This window comes from Pelophylax lessonae (genome assembly GCF_965119305.1).
Source record: "Pelophylax lessonae genome assembly, chromosome: 4".
Taxonomy (NCBI): domain Eukaryota; kingdom Metazoa; phylum Chordata; class Amphibia; order Anura; family Ranidae; genus Pelophylax; species Pelophylax lessonae.
Genome location: NC_138771.1, coordinates 315,149,627 through 315,162,255, shown reverse-complemented (window position 1 = coordinate 315,162,255; position 12,629 = coordinate 315,149,627). Strand labels below are relative to the sequence as shown.

The following is a 12,629-nucleotide window of genomic DNA, read 5'->3' as shown; positions in this document are numbered from 1 at the left end:
GGGACATTTTTTGTCATCGACTTCTAATGTATTGGTTTTAGTAGGTGTTCCTAGAAAATGTTAGGGGTTTCTCTGGGGTAAAAAGGGTTGAAAAAGGATGCTCTATAGCAGTGATGGCAAAACTTGGCACCCCAGATGTTTTAGAACTACATTTCCCATGATGCTCACGCACTCTGCAGTGTAGTTGAGCATCATGGAAAAATGTAGTTCCAAAACACCTGGGGTGCCAAGGTTCGCCATCACTGCCCTATAGTTATAGTACATATAAAGTGACAGGGCAGTGCATATTTTACTGTGATGTAAGCAGAAAAAAAAAAAAAAAAAAAAAAAAAAAGAAAAAAGGAAGAAGGAGCAGGGCAGCAGACTTGTCACTCCAACACACACACGCAACCTAAACTGCCACTAAACACAAAGCCTGGAAATTGTTGCATAAACTGCATCCAATTGCAATGATGGGATAAAAAAACTACGCAGTAACATGGACATAGTGAGCAGTCCCCATGCAAATTTGGCTGCAAGGGGACTGAACACTTAAGCATGTACACAATATGATTTACTAGGAACATGGTGACACCATGCATGTTAGCGCACAATAACGCTAGGCGCATAGCACATTAATGCATTCTAATAGCCAGAATCCTGCCTAATAGAATATATTACCGCCAGACGCGTGAGCATGCATTAATGCACATTTACAATGCAAAAAAGCAGCTTTTTACAGCGTTTTTGAGGCTGCAATCTCCTGTAGAAGAAAAAAAGATTTTTAAGCTTACAGATGTGCATGAGGCCTAAATGGCATACTGGGATGCATTCCAAATGGACAAATTTGGGCAAGAAAAGTGTGCAAGTCCTTTTGCAATCTGACCTCACAGATATGAGTGACATGGTTCTAGAACTTGAACAAAGCATAGTACAGGGTCCATAATGACCTGCAAAGTAGTGTTAGGGTGCCCCTGGCTGTTATACTGGAATGTATATAAGCGGACACTGAAAGTAAGTAGTCTGCTGTAGGTGCAGGATGAATGATCAAACCACAATTAGTATTTCAGCTATCTAAAGAGCACATTTTGCACTGCATACTGTGCCCTTAGGAGGGGGAGAGATAGTGATGTCCCCTATTGCTCAGAATGGCAGCTAAAAGGAAAAAAAAAAAAAACAACCTCATAAGTAGAGTGCCATTCAGATTCACTACTGGGCACACAATATACCAGTTGGTTCTCACCAAGTAGAGTAATTGCATTAGTTACTCAAGAGATATACAGATGTTCTAGGGTTTCATCGCATTTGTGAGATAATAAATGTTTACATCACAGCCTAATTATCAAAAAATGTGAAGCACCTGGGGATTGCACCAAACAACATTATGAATACTGGCTAGTAGGCCTGCACGATATTGGAAAAAAAATATATTGCGATATTTTTTTTCCAACGATATATATTGCGATATTGTGGGACCCGTCCTTTATATGGAGAAATATAAAGGAGGTTGACTGCAGCCCACTTCAGAATATAACCCTGGAAGGGGTTATATAATAGATTATAAAAAGGAAGAGGAAGTGATTGGTGCTGCCAGTATATATGTGAAATACAATAAATAATCTATATTGACATGGTGTGTATACAAAAAGGGAAAAGTAGATGTATGTATGTATGTATATGTAGAGGAAAATAAATTATTAATATATAAATATATAAATGACCTCTGAATTATTAATAATTTATTTTCCTCTACATATACATACATACATACATCTACTTTTCCCTTTTTGTATACACACCATGTCAATATAGATTATTTATTGTATTTCACATATATACTGCTACTGGCAGTGGTGGTAGGAGGCTGGAGCGGTGGATTAGAAAGGAGCACAGCCGCATGCCATACATTACATTACTCACTCGTCTCGTGCAGGCTGCAGCCCGCCCCACACTTTAAGTGAGTCTCACTCTCTGCCTTAGTTTTCTCAATGGCACATTCAGGGAGCCAATCACGCCGTGAGTAGCGGCACAGCGAACCAATCAGGTGTGCAGGCACGCGTGATTGGTTAGCTGTGCAGCTGCTCACGGCGTGATTGGTTGCCTGAATGTGCCATTGAAAAAACTAGGGCGGAGAGTGAGACTCACTGAACGTGTAGGGCAGGCTGCAGCCTGCAGTGGATTGGATGTGTGAGTTCTCCTCCGACCTAACACGCCTAACACGGAAGTCTGCGAGTCCTCCTCCGAGTCCCTCCCCCTGCCTATGCAAATATCGTGACCTCGGTGATATGAATATCGCCTACGGCCACAGAACGATAGTCGATATATCGACTATCGTTCAGCCCTACTGGCTAGGCTTTTTTCATAAATGTGATAATTAGGCAAATGCTGTGAATCCCATCCTTCAGCAGAGAAACTTTATCAAAGTTTGATAAGCACAGCAGCTTTGTGTAAAGGTCAGGCTGCATATGGCCTAATGGGTCATACACACTAAGATTTTCTGAAGTCTTTTTCCTTTAGACTTACCAGAACCATATAATATGGAGGTCAAACCTAAACACTTTCAATTTGTATGCAATCTGGCAGGCCCTTGCACTACATAGAAAAGGTAAATCTGAAGGAAATCTAACCACAAAAGTTAGATAGTGTGTATCCAGCTTAAGTCTCCAAACTTTCTAAACAAAGGGCCAGTTTTTTGTCTTTCAGGCTTTAGGGGGGCCAGATTGCAGCCAGTGGGAGTGGAAATATTCCAGGCATCAGTGGGAGGAAACATCCTCACCTCACCGTTAGTAGACCGATAACGGTGTTTCTACGAACCTTCAAGGATGGCCAACGCATGAGAGATGATAGGCTCCTCGCTACCGGAAACACAATCCAGATACAATTTGTTAAAAGGCCCCACCCTTCCCCTTGTCCTTCAGTTGTAAAAGTATCTTCCACAACCAATTCTCAAGGGAAGTGTTCTTACAATTCTATAGGTACTTACCACCTATGTTCTACATTTCTTACCACACCCTTTTAACAGGGTGGGAAGTAGGCCGGCCGTCCTGGAAGGTTCGTAGAAACACTGTTACCGGTCTACTAACGGTAGGTTTTCTCACCTCACCTTCCAGGAAGGCCAACGCATGAGAGGATAATAGATCACCCATAGGCCTACCTTAGGATGGGAGCACTGCCTGTAAGACCTTTTCGGCCAAAGGCTAGGAATGTTGAGACAGAACTTCTACACGGTAATGTTTCAGGGATGTGTCATGACTGGACCAGGTGGCTGCACTGCGGATCTGTTCCCAGGATGCTCCGGGCCTTCTCGGCCCAGGATGTTGCCAGGGCTCTTGTTGAGTGTGCTTTCAGTTTTGCTGGTGCAGGAACACCTGAGACCCTCGTCAGGTCCCAAGGAGGGAACCTGTTTCTAACAGGGGTAGCCCTCTGTCTAGCAAACAAAAATCTTTTGACCAACGGCTCTTTTGCTAGACTTGTATCCAAAAATACTGAAAGAGCCGCCTATTTGTACCCTAAGGGTGTTCGTTGCCACACCCTTATCTACTCCACCTTGTAAAAATACCAAAATCATAGGAATAGAGGTGGAGGCGAAGTTTCTTTGCCTACGCTAGGGAAATTTTTTTTCCAAATTTTAAAGATATACATTTCTAGTGACTGTTTTTCTGCTCAGTAAGAGTATCTACCGCTCTATCTGAGCAACCCTTCATTTTTAGGATCTGGCGCTCACTAACCAAGCTGTCAGATGGAAGAATTCCGGTTTTGGATACACAACCGACCCCTAAGACAGCAGGTCTGGGAGATTTGGGAGTTCTTCCGGGTACCCGAACCTTTGGACCAACAATTGGAAGATTTTGGGATTTAGCTCCCACTCTCATCTTATGGGAGCGACGACTGAGGAAGTCCGCTTGCCAGTTGTTCTTCCCCCTTATATGAATGGATTACCTTCCCTTTCGGCCCACCCTAGAATTTCCTTGGACAGTGCTAAGAGGGAATTTGACCTGGTACCCCCTTGACGATTTATATAGACCACAGTTGTGGTGTTGTCGGACAGGATCTGAACTTCCCTGCCTAAGATGGAGCTTGAAAGCTTTCAGAGCTTCTCCCACTGCTTTCGGCTCCCTGAAGTTGGATGAGGCCTGGGCTATTTGCTTGTCCTAGACCCCCTGAGCTTGGGCCCCTTCCAGGTGAGCCCCCCATCCCCACGTGCTCGCGTCTGGTGATTTTCACAGGGTTCCACTGACCCCATGGTCTGCCTTTCCCCAGATTGCTTGGGTCCAACCACCACTCTAGTGATGCCTGGACTTTAGGTGTTAGGTTGACATTCTCGTCTAGTGACTCCAACTTCCTGTCCCAGGAGGACAGGTGGAAGAACTGCAGGTCTCTTGAGTGCAGCTGAGCCCAAACAACCGTTGGGATGCTGGCTGACATGAGTCCCAGGACTCTTAGGATTTCTCTCCTGGAACAAGAGGATGCGCTCTTGAGAGCTCCTACTGAAGAGACTATTTTCTCCACTTTTTCCACAGGAAGAAAGAGCCTTTGTACCTTTGAGTCTATACGGTACCCCAGATAGGTTTGCACCTGGGTTGGTTCCAGGAAAGATTTTTCTAGGCTGATTAGCCAGCCTAGTTTTTGTAGGAATCTTATCACCTGCGGGGTGTCTGGAGTTCACCTGATCTGCTGACATGCCAAAAATCAGCAGGCCGTCCAGATAGGGGATTAAGGATATACCTTGAAGATGGAGATGGGCCACTGCATCTGCTAGAGTTTTTGTAAAGATTCTTGGGCTGTCTGCTAGCCCAAAGGGAAGTGCCCTGAACTGCCAGTGCCTCTTTGGTAACTACCGCAAATCTCAGAAAGGGATGATGTTCCTGATGAATAGGAACATGCAGGTATGCATCTCTGAGATCCAGGGTAGTCATGAAAACCTCTTTCAGCAGGTTTTTTCATACTGAATAAATGGTTTCCATTGAAAACTTCTTGTATAGTAAAAACTTGTTCAAGTTCTTTAAGTTTATTATGAGGCAATGTTTTCCCGAGGGTTTAGGGACCACAAACACATGGGAGTAGAAACCTTGGAAGAGCTGATCTTCCAGTACAGGAACCATCACTAACTGCTCTGCCAGTTTTTGAATTCCTTGTAACAGGGCTTCCCTTTTTTGAATTTCCAAACGAGGATGGGTAAGGTTTATCGTTAAGGGGGAGTATTGATGTAAATTGCAGACGATAACCTTTTATGAGGGAGTGAATATAAGGGGTCACTGCAATTTCTTCCCATTCGGACAGAAATTGGCTTAGTCCGCCCCCCCCACTTTGATTCTGGCATCACTTATTATCTCTTGTGCCAGATGAGGGAAAAAGCAAACAGTTTCTTTGCCTCCCTTTTCCAAAGCCCCATCTTTTAGAAGGTTCTTTCCTGTTTTTTTGCTGCCTTTGTCCTGGGGGGGGGGAACCACGAAAAAAAAATTTCTGCCTCTGTCCCTCAAGAGTTTGGCAGGAAACTTTTTCCCCTTTTCTGAGGATCTGGTCAGAACTTTGTCTAGGCCTGACCCGAAGACTAATGACCCCTCAAAAGGCAAACCACAGAGCTTGGTTTTTGAAGTGAAGTCACCTTCCTATTCCTTAAGCCAGACGGCCCTTCTGGCTGAATTCAGAAGAGCCCACGCTTTAGCTGAGGCTATAACTGATTCCACTGCAGCGTCAGCCAGATAGGCAACCGCTTTACCTATAACTGACAGGGAGTCCTGTAGGTCTTGGGTTTTAACCTGAGACAGGTGTTTAGTCAGTCTTTCCACCCAACAGTTAGCGTTTCTTGCCACACAAAAAGCAGCTAGGGCTGGGGCCATTACTGAAGCATTGGCATACCAAGCCTTTTTTAGTAAGGACTCTGCCTTCCGGCTTATGGCATCTTTAAAGCGGAGTTCCGGGCACAGAAGTTAATTTTCAATAAGCATACCCCCGGGACAGTCAGGGCTAGCACATTCCACAATGGCTAGCCTCTGATCTGTCCCGGTTCGCACTTACCTTTTAGAAGAAATACTTACTTATAAAATTTCTTCCACGGCGTTTGCATCTCTCTTGTGGGCAGCTGAAGCCGGCGCGGTCCTCTTCTGTGTCTTCTTGTCCCAGAATGCGCCTGCACCGGCCCCTCTTGTCACTTCCGGTGCGGCGCCGCATTCCTCCACAGATTCTGGGCATGCCCAGAAGCTGTTTAGCAGGGGAATGCGGCGTCGCCCGGAAATGACAAGCGGGGCCGGTGCCGTCGCATTGATTCCTGGGAGCTATGACGTTCAGCTCCCAGGAATCATAGCGAGACAGGAAGTGACGGGGTGAGCCGCGGCTCCGAGGGAGGAAGTACTCTGAGGTGAGTATTTACGATCTTCAATTAAAAGGTGAGTGAACAAAAAAAAAAAAAAAAAAACTATCCAATTCCTTTTCAGGTCAGGTCTACCTAGCGGAGGGGCACAAAAGATATTGTTTTTGTGCCCGGAACTCCGCTTTAATATTGCCTGTATCCACAAAGGAGAGGTCAGACCTCTTTGTTACTTGTGACAGTGGGGCATCCAGTTTGGGGTTTTTAAGAAACCTTTCCACATCTTCCTTCTTAAAAAGGGAAATAATCTTTTCCATGACTTTGGTTTGACTAGCATGCTTTCTGGAAACTGCCACTCTTGATGGATTAATCTTTTCAAGGACTGATGCACAGGTACAACCTTTGAAGGGTTCTTTCCTAGACCCTTATACATTCTGTACTGTGCTGAAGTTTCCTTCGGGGGTTCAGGGATATCTTCTGAGGCATAAATGGCCTGAAGGAGTCCCTGCATATTTTCCAACCCGAATAAATTTCTATTTACTCCTGAGTCCTAGGCTTCACTTTCTGAGTCCCTTTCTCCCTGAACTGGTTTGGGAGTCTGAGCGCTTTGCCTCAATTGTCAACCTTTCTTCCTCCCTGGGCTGTGCTGGGGGGAGTTTTTGGGAAAATGATAACAACCCTGAAGGACCTGCCCTGGAAGCTGAACTTTCCTGGGAAGAAACCCCCTGCTTAAGGGTAGGCTCAGTGGATTCTATGACTTGGGGGGGGGGGGGGGGGGAACCACCAAGGAACAAAATGACTGAATTGTAGCCAGCATTTCTTCCTGGACAGATATTAAAGAATCTTTCATTAATCCAGATGCCTCTTCACCAGCTAATTTATTGATGCATTTATAGCAGAAAGGCTTAGTGTGGGAGCTAGTCTGTCCCCGCAATTACCACACTTTTTTGAGGTACTGGCACCTGTAGATAAGGGGGGTACAGTACTAGAGGTTTCTTGTAAACCGCTCTGGGACTCTGGAAAAGAAGATACAGACAAAAAGACAAAATGTATCACTCTTCCATAGGAATAAAACCTTAGAAAGGACAAAATATGGGTCCGACTATGGTCCGGGGAAAGGACCTTCCAGGGTTCTTGTTAACACCAACAATTAACATTTGCAATCAGACAGTCAGCACTTACCCGGTTCCGACCTGGGTTGGGCTGCAGTCACCTGGACCGGCCTTCCCTTCTTCTCTGCGAGGTGGGTAGTAGTAGGCTTCATTTCCCCTGCAGCTGTCCGGGCTCCTGGGGCCTGGAGTCTGCTCTCCCACTAGCAAGCGGGTCCGGCGTCTCCTCCACATTGCTTCTCCTCTTCCGTGCGGCGCTGCGCATTCTCCGCCTCTGACGCTACGCCGGAATTTTCGGTTTCACAGTGAGGCTTGAGACGCCCGTCCGGCGGGCTTTTCGAATTCCTAGCGTGGAGGAGACTGCTGGATAGCCGGAGACAGGGCTAGTGGGCCCTTGTGACCGACGGCCTGTGCAAAATGGAGGCGACCTGTGAGAAGCCTAAGGAGGCGGCAGGTAGAGTGCAGCTCTCACCAGCATTCCTGAACCTGGCTCGCAGGGGGACCATCAGACTTCCAAGTCTTCAGGTCAGTGAAAACAACAAACGTTTTTCGCTGTAGGAAGAAACACGATCTAAACTGGGGGACAAGGGGAAGGCTGGGGCCTTTTAACAAATTGTATCTGGATTGTGTTTCCGGTAGGGAGGAGCCTATCATCTCTCATGCATTGGCCTTCCTGGAAGGTGAGGTGAGAAAGTGTCTTGTATGAGTGGGAGGAAAGTAATAAAGTCATGTTTTTTTCTTTAAAATAATAAACAGGTTTTTACTTACCTCTTCTGTGCAATTGTATTGCATAGAGTGTCCTGAATATCTCCTTCTGGGGTCACTTGCTGGTGATCTTGGCTCCTCCTCTTCTGTATTCGCCCCCATAGCAAGCCGCTTGCTATGGAGGCAGAAGTGAGGGCTCGCTTCCGAGTCAGGCTGTGTATGTCCCTTGACACATAGTGCAGCTCGGCCCTGCCCCCTTGGTTTGATTTACAACAGCAGGAGCCAATAGCTCCTGTTGCTATTAGCAAAGCCTGTGAGACCAGAAAAAGGGGAAAGAAGCCGGGCACAGTACAGGATGGATAAAAGACTTCCGTATTAGGGACAGGGAGGTGGAACTGGCTGTGTAAGGTTTTTCAGCTTAATGCAGAAAATGCTTTAAAGAGCTCCAGTCTCCCCCCAAAAAATTAAAAGTCAGCAGCTACAAATACTGTCCAAGGATCAAGCGCTGTCCTCACCCGAACCAAGTCTTCAATTGGCTTTGGGTCCAGGCGCCAGCATCTTGACTAAGGGAAACCAGCAGTGAAGCCGTGTGGCTTCACGGGCAGTTTCCCATTACACATGCCGCACTTTGTGAATGGTCCCAGAAGGATGCGAAGGAGGGGTGGCGAAATTCTGCTCGGATTGTTGCTATGATCTGACCAGAAGTGGAAGCAGGTACCTGTCAAAACCAGGTACCCGCTCCCCCCTAAAAGTGCCAAATGTGGCAGAGGAGGGGGGGGGGGGGGAGATGTAGATAAGGTGGAACCTCCCCTTTTGGGTGATGTTCTGCTTTAAAGTAAAAAACAGTGTATTAGCGTTTAGAACCACTTTAATTTAAAACCACTCTACACCACACAGATAGGCAAGATTGTCAAATGTAGCTGCTGCATTCTAACAGCCAGCTCCAGAATACCCAATAAATGCCTGCACATAACTGGATGCAGCCGTAGCACATCAGCCAATTTATCAGGCACCAGTCAAAATTTGCATAGTGTATGGCCCACATTATTCTTGCAGTACAATCTAGTCACACAGTGTAAAAGCTGACTACTTTCAACTTCACTCTGATCTAGTTTCATCCAACTTACTGTAGATTAAAGAAGCCCAACTGTCCATCTTATTCAGAGAGAACAAAAAACACCAATGATTTGCCCAAGGACCCAGAGGTGCTGGTGCAATTTAGTTGTTTGCAAAAATGATCTGCATTAAATAGATCATAAAAAAAAAATCTTCTAAAAAAAAAAAGTCAAAGGCAAAGCTTTACATTATATATTTCTTTGATTTCAAGTTTGTTCACACAATGAACACTGAGCTCCATTGCCCAATGCAGTCTCAACACAAGGACAAGGCAAGCAGACTTATTTCCTATTGTCACAACAATGTGCTGCGTTGTGAGTTTTTGAAAAAAAAAAATGTTAATGTTAAAATGCATGCCAGTGGTGTGAATGGGACTTAAATAAAAAAGGGAAGATAAAAGTATACATTGTTAGAATTACTGTTTCTACTAATGTAGAGAAAATAGACAGTTAATTTAGACCCCGTTCACACTGGGGCGACCTGTCAGGCGACCTGGTCGCCTGCCATAGAGAAGCTGTGGACCCGTTCTAATAGGAGCGACACAAATCGCTCCGACTTAGAAAAAGGGTCCGGAGATTCTTTGGGGCGACCCGGAGCGACCTGCATTGACTTCAATGATATGAAGTCCGTGCCGGCCGCTCCGAGGTCGCCCCGGCAAGTAGCGTTGCCCCAGTGTGAACGGGGTCTTAGGAGCCAGAGACCATTGTTTTTGCGCAAAAAAAAAAAAAAAGCTGGCACACCAACTTCCAACCTCCTGGGATTTGCCCAATCTCTTATTAAACCAAGCTGAGGAAACCACATTCTAGAACACATCTACCATGGTCACATGACCAATTACAACAACAAAAACAAGCCATGACACCTTTTAGTCAGGCTTCCATGGATGAGAAAACTCAACAGGCCGAACATTTTTCTTTGCATCACAGATGGCAAACTGAGGGAATAAAGACTGTTTTTGGTGGTCCACTGCATCTAAATTCCAATTTAACTCTGCCTAAATAGATACAGAAATCCTGCTTAGATTTTTTTTAGCAACTGTGTGCATTTCTGCCCAAAAGAATGTGTGCAAAGCACCCCCCACCCCCTCCAAAAAAAAACAAAAAAAAAAATCAAGCTTGCTTACAACTTGTAATTCCGAGGAGTTTGGAGAAAGCTCATGACTGGTATCAAAATCTTCTAGTTCATCGTCGAAAGACAAGGATTCCTCTTCGGGGCTCATAATTGTTAGAGGCCCTTGTCCACTTAGCCTATCATCCACCTGTGACAGTGGACTTTGTTCCATTTCCCCATCTAGAAGACTATCTGAAATTGTACTGGAGTGGGCTCCATTTGATATTTCAGGATCTTGGATCATTGCTAAGAAAGAGTTTTTTCTCGGAAGAGTTTTATTTTCCATTTGATTTTCACCATTGTTTGCCCAATCTAGCTGAACCAAATCCTCCAAATCAGATCCAAAGTCTGGAGGTGCATTTATTTTTGTAGGTACCCCAATATTATCCAATGCCTGGGGGGGTTGTCTGTAAACAGGCAAATGCATGCCAAAGCCAGATTCAGCCAGTCCATAATTTAGAGGTTCCACATTATATTCAGATTCCACGTGACAAAACGTATTAAAAGGGTGCATTCCATTTTTTAAAGGTTTACATGATTTCATAGGAATGTCTGGAGTATAGTGGCGTGGGGGATCAGGTCCCGTGGCATGAATCGCCGGCTCGCTCTGATTATAAAAGTAAGACTGCGGACTTGGCTCTGACGCGCGTCTGTCCATGTTGTGCGATCCGTTCACGCCATCCATATTCATCATGGAGGCGATGTCTTGGAGCCGCTGCAGCGGATTATAATGGGAAGCAGATTCCTGACCATAACCTGGCAAGTTAGTCTGCAGTGGCTGATTGCGTGGCACCGGGCACCCGTTCACCGGCTCCAACATGCTTCGATCCGCCAAGTACCGTTTGCGCTGGGCATTTGGATCCAAGGTGTTAAAATAGGCCGGGCCGCTACCAAGCCTGTCTAGATCACAGGCTTCATCCATCCTGTGCAGGCACTGACCTGAAGACAACAAAGATCACATTAGAGGGAGAATCTAAAACAATGTAACCATGTAGGCACTATAAAAAAAAAAAAATCACTGTAGCTTTTTTTTTCCTTAAAACTCCATAGATACAAGAAACAATTTAAGAAGCCAAGATTTCTAAGTCATCGAGCCAGATGGAATGGTCAGCAATCAGTGAATGATGTCCTCTGGGCAAAATGGCAGCCAGCAGCAGAGGCCTACACTAGCAGGCTAATGTGTGTGGCTGTGCCGGTGTGCTCACACTTCCAGTCTCTCCCCGGCCGTGGAGTGAATGCTCAAAAAGAAAGGGGGGGGGCACGATCTATGGGGCAGATCAATCAAAAAGAAGCCAGATCCCCTCCCCCATCATACCATGTGAACACAGGTCAGGATATGAAATACATAAACATTGAATGAGTCGCCCCCCCCCCCCCCCCCCATCAATCCCAGCAACACACAGGTTAAGTCATGCTAAGTCCCGTGTACCGGCTTTGTCCCCGATTGCACAGCCCCGGCCTTAGCCTGTCGTATGTAAACATGCACAATTGCACATACAGCCTGGATCCCCACTGCATGCAATCAGCCAATGCAAAAACCGCCAAGCGATCAGCAGTCAGAGTCGGGAGATCGCAGCCGTGTAACGTGGAGGTCAGCATGCAAAAGAGATCTACTTAAAGAGCTCAGGCTCTCCTGAGTTGGTGTGAAATATTAGAGCCGATCAGCGGCTTCCCTCCCCGCTACATAGCAATGGTGGAGAGATAAAGCGGCTCCTGCCCCGGCCTTACCGTGCGCCTGCCCCTCATCACACACAGCGCTAGGCCCGGAGCCCGCGGCGGTCTGCACTGCCTCCCCCCCGACCGCACAGCACACAGGAGGGGAGAGCTGCTGTGCCTCGCTATACCACAGGAGGCGTGCGGAGCCTAGCGTGGGGGAGGGGAGGATGCAGTCAGGATGGGGTACTTGCTGGAGGTGGGGGACGTTAACACTGCAATCCCGGGGTTAGTCTGAAAGGGCAGTGGGGAGGGGTGAGTATGAGAGGGAAGGGCAATACTGAGCATCTACTTATAGGGTCAGGGCAGGAGGAGATGATGCTTGTCGCCTCTATACCCCTTTGCTGGAGTGTGGGGAAGGATGATTGACAGCACAGATAATACGAACAGACTGCAGAGTCACACACAACACAAAGAGCAGCGCAGAATATTACAACAACCAATCAAACTTCACTTCCGGTTCACTCAGGTTGCCATGGGTTATTGCTTACAAAGGGAAGTGCAGAAGCTCACAGCAACCAATGACAGTTGACTTCCGGTTTAGTCAAGTTGTCTTGGGGTACTTCACACACAGGGCAGTGAAGTAGCTA

At 46.3% G+C, this 12,629-nt stretch overlaps 1 protein-coding gene across 1 annotated transcript in view; it reads right to left on the bottom strand.

The window, feature by feature from the left end:
- Nucleotides 1–12,237, bottom strand: part of NSD1 (nuclear receptor binding SET domain protein 1) — a 147,887-nt gene extending 135,650 nt beyond the window's left edge. The window contains exons 1-2 of the mRNA XM_082256085.1: nt 12,055–12,237; nt 10,340–11,265 (exon numbers count right to left, since the gene is read on the bottom strand). Coding sequence (XP_082112211.1) covers nt 10,340–11,248 — 909 coding nt within the window. The 5' untranslated portion in view covers nt 11,249–11,265; nt 12,055–12,237. The remainder of the gene's footprint in view (nt 1–10,339; nt 11,266–12,054) is intronic.
- Between the last annotated feature and the right edge of the window lie 392 nt (nt 12,238–12,629).